Source organism: Triticum aestivum, chromosome 5A, assembly GCF_018294505.1.
Source record: "Triticum aestivum cultivar Chinese Spring chromosome 5A, IWGSC CS RefSeq v2.1, whole genome shotgun sequence".
In the NCBI taxonomy this organism is placed as follows: Eukaryota; Viridiplantae; Streptophyta; class Magnoliopsida; order Poales; family Poaceae; genus Triticum; species Triticum aestivum.
Window position 1 is genome coordinate 138,554,121 of NC_057806.1, and position 8,217 is coordinate 138,562,337.

An 8,217-nucleotide genomic window follows, 5' to 3' on the forward strand; every position below is an offset into this window, starting at 1 on the left:
GCCATACTCTCCCCCTCGTTGCTATGCATCTCCATGGATAGATCATTGTGTGTGCGTAGATTTTTTTCCATGCAACAATTCCCAACACTAGGCCCACTAGTCCTCTAGTGATGCAAAAACACTCATGAATTTTTCTTGGATTTTTTGGGACTTTTTGTATGGTCATTTTTTGAAGTACCAAAAACAATAGAAAACATGAAGTGTAAATGGGCACTGAATTGATAGGTTAGTCACTCAAAAATCTTTTAAAAACTTTAAAAACTTACATAATAATAGTCATGAAACATACAAAAAATTATTGATGCATTGAAGACGTATCAAGACCTATCCATTAGTCAGAGGTCAAATTGTTGAGTAGGTTGTGTGGCACCTGCCATCCACAGAAGTATGTATAATTTTATACCACATCGGTGGCAAGTGGCCTCTCAAAGAGCTTGGCCTATTTCTCTAGAGTGATGAAGGACACATGCTCATCGTCCTGCAAGATGCCAAGGCGACGTGGCAACACCTTTTTTCCTTTGGTTTTGGAGTAAAAAACCACGGTCCACTTTAGCGATCTGATAGCCGCGGTAAGAGGTCAATTTAGGATTAACTGAAGTTTCTGCTAAGTTATTTATTTATGTGATATATTTTATGTGATACATGTGTTTGATATGTCTAATTTGAGCTTAAATTACACCTGCAAAATTGAAGAAAATGACAAAAAATAATAATATGGAGGCCAATTATGGCTGCTATGTAGCGGATGACGATCGTCGATACAACGAATCTGCTAGAGTTGGTCTAATGGTCAAGTGGAGCTCTCACCTTTTTATCTAGTCAAAGTGGATTTTTTTTTACGGATGGCAAAGTGGATCCCTCAACTTGAACGTTTGGAAAACTCAAAATTTAGAAATAGAAAAAAAAAACGTATTCTTGCGGGAAGATGAGATGGAAGGCCAATGACCGGGCCGGCCCACCTCCACCCTCTGTCTTGTCGGTCTCGTGCACCACCATCCCGGGAGAGGAACAAAACCCTCCTCTCCTCTCCTCTCCTTCCACCAAAGCCGTAGCAGCCGTCCGGCCGGAGCGGAACCATCCGCTCTCCCCTCGTGCTCCACGGCGGCGGCCGCGGCCCTCCACGGGGATGGAGTCGACCGGAGGAGATCCGTCTGGATTCGCCGCTGCGGGTGAGCCGGCCCTACCTAGCAGCTTGCTTATCAGGCTACTTTTCTTCTTCTTCTTGTTCGCCGTGAGCAATCAAACCCGAATCCTACGCTTTTAGCTTCCCTCAATGCATCCGTGCGTGATTCCATCCGATCCGATCCGATCCGATCATTCTCCTCCCGCGCGGCCGCGCGCGCGCAAGCTCGATCTTAGCTTCCTGGTTGGTGGGTCCCATGCCGCGTGTGAACCCGCGTACTGGGCCAAGTCAAGCATGGATGGAATGGATGCTTGCTTTCTTCTTAGCCACGCGTGTTTTACTAGTTACCACTTTCCTCTTTTAGCGGTTTAATTAACTGACTAGCAGCATGTCGGGCGATAGGTGATATTTAATGGCGGGGAGTTTAGGCTGAGAATTGCATATTCAAGTGTTCAGCCAGTGCAACCATGCTAGTATCTACAAGTAGTTTTTAATTCCCGGGAGATGGGTGGTATTTAGTTCATAAGGTTTGTTGTTTTCTGTCCATACTAATGTTTTTGTTCCTTTTCTCTACTTTGTCTTTTCCCTTGCTAGCTTTACATGCTTCTAGTGATGTGAGCGAACATGAAGAGATTAAACCCGCTGATGACAGCAACACCATCTCAGACTATGCCCAGGAACCATTGAATTTTTTTCCGGAGCAAGAATCTAACGATGCCAGTGTTAGTACAGAAAAGAAAGAGTCTGTCGTATCCAAATGCAAGTCGGTGGAAGAAATTCCAAGAGAAGCAACCGTAAAAAGGTGCAAGAACATCGATTCCAAGAAGCTCTTCTCAAATAACAAAAATAGTCCAAGCCTCACTGGTATTCAGGCTCTCAGAAAGCCGCCAAGAAAGGGGGCCCATCCTATTCAACTTCGTGAGAGCGAAATGTTTCAAGACAAAAAGCCTCCTTCCACATGGATATGCAAAAATGCAGCCTGCAAAGCTGTGCTTACCTCAGAGAATACATTCTGCAAACGGTGTTCGTGTTGTATATGCCACCTTTTCGATGACAACAAAGATCCTAGCCTTTGGCTCGTCTGCTCATCAGAGACTGGTGATACAGATTGCTGTGAGTCATCCTGCCACGTTGAGTGCGCACTCCAGCGCCGAAAGGCAGGGCGCATCGATCTTGGGCAATCTATGCACCTAGATGGTAACTATTGCTGTGCTGCCTGCGGGAAGGTTATTGGAATACTTGGGTGAGTAGTTTTGCCTCTTGCTGATGCATTGGCATATATTTTCAGTATGGGAATGTTGCTATGCATTTTCTACATTGCAGTTTCTGTTATGTTGCGTTTTTCTTGGTTTTATCAGTTAAGGCTGGAATTGTTGAGATGTTGATTTCGTCTCATTTTTACTAGCTGATTCAGAACTTTTCTATGATAGGTTTTGTTGGGTTTAAAATATTTAAGTCGTGATATTTCCAAACGTCAGCTAACCTATTTGTTAATTTTGCCTGAAACATACATTAGAAGTATGGCACTTTTAGCTTTTATCCCTACCTTATTGGCATGAGCTTTGTTATAGTGAACCCTTTTCTTGTTTATTTCCTTTTAGTTTTGCTTATTTATGGTACCTTTGGATTGAGCAGGTTCTGGAAAAGGCAGCTAGCGGTTGCTAAAGATGCTCGTCGGGTTGATATTCTTTGTTCTCGTATATACCTAAGTCATAGGCTTTTGGATGGCACAACCCGTTTTAAAGAGCTGCATCAGATTGTACAGGATGCAAAAGCAAAGCTGGAAACTGAGGTTGGTCCCCTTGATGGGTCTTCTAAGATGGCCCGGTGCATTGTGGGCCGGCTTCCTGTTGCTGCCGATGTGCAGAAACTTTGCTCTCTAGCAATGGAGAAGGTAGATGACTGGCTGCAGTCAAACACTCAAGCAGAAACTAAACAAATTGGTAATTCTTTTTTTCTTTTAAGTTTTACCCCTTTCTAGTGGGTTCATGTGGAACTTAATTCTTTTATGAATCTTACAAACTTATTTTCATGGTGCAGATACACTTCCTACTGCCTGCAGGTTTAGATTTGAAGATATTACAGCTTCATCATTAGTGATTGTTCTGAAAGAAACTGCTTCCTCGCAGTATCATGCTATCAAAGGCTACAAGCTTTGGTACTGGAACAGCAGAGAACCGCCTTCCACTGGGGAGCCTGTTATTTTCCCCGAAGACCAAAGAAGGATATTGATTTCCAATCTGCAGCCCTGCACGGAGTATGCCTTTCGGATCATTTCATTTGTTGAGGACGGTGAACTTGGCCACTCCGAGTCTAAGTGCTTTACCAGGAGTGTGGAGATCATGCACAAGAATATAGAGCACGGTGCAGAAGGTTGCTCGTCTACTGCCAAGAGAAATGTCAAGAGGCACAATGGCAGGTCGTCAGGCTTCAAGGTGCGCCAGCTGGGTAAAGTATTACGGAGGGCATGGGAAGAGGATGGTTTCCCCAGTGAGTTCTGTAAAGATGAGATTGAAGATTCCTGCGATCAGAGTGATTCAGTGATACTAGAGAAGGGTCAAGTTGCACATGTTATTTCACGCAAACTCGATCTTAATGAAACCTCAGTCCCAGATTTAAACGCTGAGGTAGTCATGCCAACAGAGTGCCTCCGAAATGAGAACGCGTATAGTTCAGGAAAGAATGATTTGAGGAAGTCCAATGGCTGTGGTGATTTCGCGACCTGCACCGAGGGGCATGTCGGCGAGGCACCTGCAATGGAATCCCGATCACAAAGTCGAAAGCAGACATCAGACTTGGAGCAGGAAACCTGTGCGGAGGATGGCAATTTGGTCATCGGTTCACAGAGGCACTTCTCCCGTAGGTTAGGTGAGCTAGATAATAACTATGAGTACTGTGTGAAGACTATTCGATGGTTGGAATGTTGTGGCCACATCGAGAAAGAATTTAGGATGAGATTTCTAACCTGGTTTAGCCTGAGATCGACGGAGCAGGAGCGGAGGGTTGTCTTGACCTTTATCCGCACCCTCGTTGACGAGCCAGGTAGTTTGGCAGGGCAGCTCCTGGATTCATTTGAAGAAATTGTTGCCAGTAAAAGGCCAAGGACTGGTTTCTGCACTAAGCTATGGCACTAATCCGGATAGGCAAACACTAAACAACACCAGTATACTAGTATCCAATATTCTTTGAAAGGGGAAACATGACACTGGTTTGTGTACTAAGCTATGCCATTAATCGATATTATTTCTTAATAATACTCTTATGAGGGGAAAGTAACTGGGATATCACAGTTTTTCCACTTCGTTGTAATATCACTTCTAACTGCTGATAAATGTACGTGTGGTTAGTTTTATTGCTGTACTCTGAACTCTACCATGATAATTGATTGATGCCTGTAACTCTGTGTTTACCGGAAAAGTAATATCAGGGAACTATTACAGATGACGAGTTCTACACCTCCACTACAACAAAAATGTGTTCTTTGTTTAGGAATATACTCCCTCCGTTCCTAAATATAAGTCCTTGTAGAGATTCCACTATAGACTACACACAGAACAAAATAAGTGAACCTATACTCTAGAAGGCAACGTGTATACATCCGAATGTAGTCTTTATAGTGGAATCTCTAAAAGGACTTATATTTAGGAACGGAGGGAGTATATTGAATTTTTTCACTGTGATTTCAAACTAAGCAACGTGTTTCGCTGGTGAGAGTGGGATGAAGTTGAACATGAAAGTAACTGCTACTGAAGCCATCTCACTGCTAAATTCTGGCGTCTCCTTAGCACCATATTTTGGCAGACACCACCATGAAGAATTAGAAATTAAGTCACATATGAAAAAATAAAAGAAGATTTTTTGTACAGATAGAGTAACATCGAGTGCACACTAATGCAGTCATTTCCATACAACACTGTTGACCATACAGCAGTGAATCCTGGTGGTGTCCTACGGCAGGACAGATATGAATGACCCACATGGACATATCCAAGCACCAGCAGAGTTAAGTTCAGACACTACAAGCAATACATTTCAACCAGATGTTGACAAACTCAATCCACCAGAGAGTAAAAACCACAAGATCTACCTGCCCAAGAACACAAGACTCTATCATTTCAATAACTCTGCACATTCTTCTTCTTCTTCTTCTTCTATGTCCTCCAATGCCTTGGTTTCAGATTTCAGCTCAGGTTGATCGTCCTCCATTTCCACAATCTCGGAGCTTACTTCGTGCTGTTTGCTTGTGCTTCCCTCTGGTCTGTCATCTTCGAGTTGGCTTTCCAGCCGATCCAAGAACACCTCTTCGGCTTCAGTGAGGGGATGGTCGCCTTCCTGTTCACTGTCGAAACAGGTGTTGTACCTCACCAAATAATCCACCTGCCCCCCGGACTTGCTGATCTGGCTGTGCATATCGCTCAGCTCACAGCTTCTGTCCATCATCTCCCGCTCACTGCCATAGTATTCGGCATCAGAATGCCGACCGGAAGATGCTGGAGATGAGTATGGAGTGTAATCTCCAGGAGCTACATCATCACGCTCTCGAAGCGTCCTCAAGATCAATGTTTTGAGAAAGTTCATGACTTGCACAGCATGCATCAGGGCTGTCAAAGGATCTGACATCTAGAATTGAATAAAAAGTTTAAAGATTAGCACAGTAATTGGCAACTTGCCAGTTGGTTTTTTCTTTTTCCGGAGGTCAGGTAAGTACAGACATGTGCTATCCTGCAAGAAGACTAATGTAGTGATTACCTGAGTCATGTTGGGGGCAAACACCATGGCTATGTTTCTAGCATTCATCTTGTTTAGCTCCTCCTCCTCCACAACATCAGCCATTAGCTCAACAGCCCAATTGAGGAGTGCAGCTGGAGTGGGGCGCAGTAGCGTCACAAGCTCTAGGAATTCCTCTTCAGAATTGCATTGCAGAACCTGCTCCGGGGAGAGGCTATCCAGCACACCTTCAGGAAGTTCCCTGAACCATGCCTGACCAATACATACAAGTTGTAGTTATGTCGTCTTGTAAAACCAACAGTCCTTGTTTAACATTTGATTGTAGACTTATGATTACAGTCTATCGATCGTGTGAACACACTGTCCTTATTGTGTCATCATATGTTGATACGAGTGAAGGACAAATGTACCTTAATGAGGCTTGCCAAGCAGTGAACATCAATGTCCTCAGGAACAACTCCTTTGTTCAGTTGATCCCTCACATGCTCTTCTTGGTCATTCTCCGGGTTTATGCGAAAGATCCCTTCAGCCTGAAGATACAAAACCTCGGATGAGCAAATTCATGCTGATTCAGACCTGCTGGTATGGAGCAACTAATGACTAATGATGTCTGACCTTTAGCCCGCCCTGACCATACAACCTCTCCTGCATAAGCAGCAGTATCGTGGGGACCGAGTTTCCCTTGCCATCGTAGGTGCATTGCATTGATTCGGCCGAGACACCGAACACACTCGCACTGGGAAAAAATTGTAAGCATCTTTAGTCACGCCTTGTCTAGTGAATTGTGTTCAAATATAGAATCTTGGACAAATTCATATCTGAATATCAGTTTTCCTGTTCAAGTTAATTCCATGTGCACACGGAATCTTGGACAAAGTCACCATTAAATACCATTTTGTAGTCATGCAGTTAATTCCATGTGCATATTAAATATCAGTTTTAGAGGTCCTGTTAACTCCATGTGCATATTGAATCCTGAAGGGCAAATTTATGACAACAAACATTCTGAAATAAAAGAAGCATAGTTGGCTAAAATTCTAAAATTCCTTATACGGCATTTTCAGAAAAGATGTTCTATCATCCCACTGAACCAAAACACATTCTACATCAGTTAAAGTCTTGGTTTTATAAAGGAAGCCATTAAAGGCACCCGCCGTTACTGGGACTTCTGAATTAATACGAATGGAAACTCCTGCCGTATTTCCAGATCTATCTACCTATCAGGAAGTACAGTTACTTGAACAGGTGAAGAAATTTTAACAAAAATGACAGCAATTCTCAGACCCCCGCATCAAGCAACCAGCACGAGTTGCTCAAGACCGAGTTCCAAGTCAGCAACCTCCGTAGATTTTTCTCTACTTCACACAAAATGTTCAACCTTAATTTGGGACAGTTTGCAGAACCTGAAGATATATATCTTGTCGAACATGGAAGGAAGCTAGGAAGGTTGATGAGATCTCATGGATGGAAGGAAGGGTACCTGGCGCTGGGGACGCGGGGAGGCATCTCCACCTCGAACTCGACGGGGAGGCCGAGGAAGCCGTGGAAGCGGTCGAAGGTGACGTGCGCGACGTGGCGGACGTCGGTCGGCCAGCCGATCTCCATCTCCGCCAGCTCGGGGGCGGCCGCGTCCTCGTCGTCCTCTCCCCAGCGGCAGCCGCCACCGCCGCCGGCGACGCGGTCCGGCCCCCGCTCCACCCGGCACGCCACGACCGACCTCCGCACGGCCGCGAGCAGCAGCGCCAGCACCGACAGCTGCTGCCTCTCCCGCTCCTCCGCCTCCTCCCCGCCGCCGCCGCCCCTCTTCTTCCCCACGCTTCCGCCCTTGCACCCCGTCGAGACCACCACCACCCCCGTCATCCTGGGTTTCTTCCACCACCCCTCCTCACACAGCGGCCGAGCTCGCGCGCATGGGCGTCGTCGCCTCGCGGCTTTCTCCCCTCCAACTAAAATCTTGGACTCGCCGCCTCCCCCTCTTGTACTCCCTTTCAAAATTGCAGCTCCGAACACATAGATCGAAGCTCAAGCCTCTCTCTCTCTCCCCCTCTCAGCTTCTTGGAAGTTGGAACAGCACAAAATCCCCTTCTCTCTCTGTTTCTCTGCGGTGGTGAGGTGGTGAGCTCAGAGAAGCATTAATGAGGGGGGAAGGAGGAGTGTGGAGGAGCCAAGTGCAAATAGTTTTGAACGCAGAGGGGCCAAGGTGCAAAAGCGTATCAGAAGGATTCAAACTCTGACCCGACCGGCCGCTGGAACTGAAAAGCGGCTCCCCTGCCCCTGGTGTGATGTCCTTTGCCATTTTCCACGTCACATTTAGTAAAACGGAAGAAAAATCTTTTGCTTCAAAAGCACACAACCCACCTGGTGTT

At 45.6% G+C, this 8,217-nt stretch overlaps 2 protein-coding genes across 2 annotated transcripts; one reads left to right on the top strand and one right to left on the bottom strand.

Annotated features, from left to right (window-relative positions):
• The first annotated feature begins 965 nt into the window (after positions 1–965).
• Positions 966–4,530, top strand: LOC123102649 (VIN3-like protein 1). The gene is made up of 4 exons (XM_044524069.1): positions 966–1,169; positions 1,718–2,366; positions 2,759–3,066; positions 3,164–4,530. Exons 1-4 carry the CDS (start codon positions 1,127–1,129, stop codon positions 4,255–4,257), a joined length of 2,094 nt encoding a protein of 697 aa, XP_044380004.1. The 5' UTR covers positions 966–1,126; the 3' UTR covers positions 4,258–4,530.
• A 403-nt stretch (positions 4,531–4,933) lies between these two features.
• On the bottom strand, positions 4,934–7,974 carry LOC123102650 (rho GTPase-activating protein 2). The gene is made up of 5 exons (XM_044524070.1): positions 7,332–7,974; positions 6,467–6,587; positions 6,262–6,381; positions 5,873–6,103; positions 4,934–5,743 (listed from the first exon to the last, which is right to left on the bottom strand). Exons 1-5 carry the CDS (start codon positions 7,709–7,711, stop codon positions 5,234–5,236), a joined length of 1,362 nt encoding a protein of 453 aa, XP_044380005.1. The 5' UTR covers positions 7,712–7,974; the 3' UTR covers positions 4,934–5,233.
• Between the last annotated feature and the right edge of the window lie 243 nt (positions 7,975–8,217).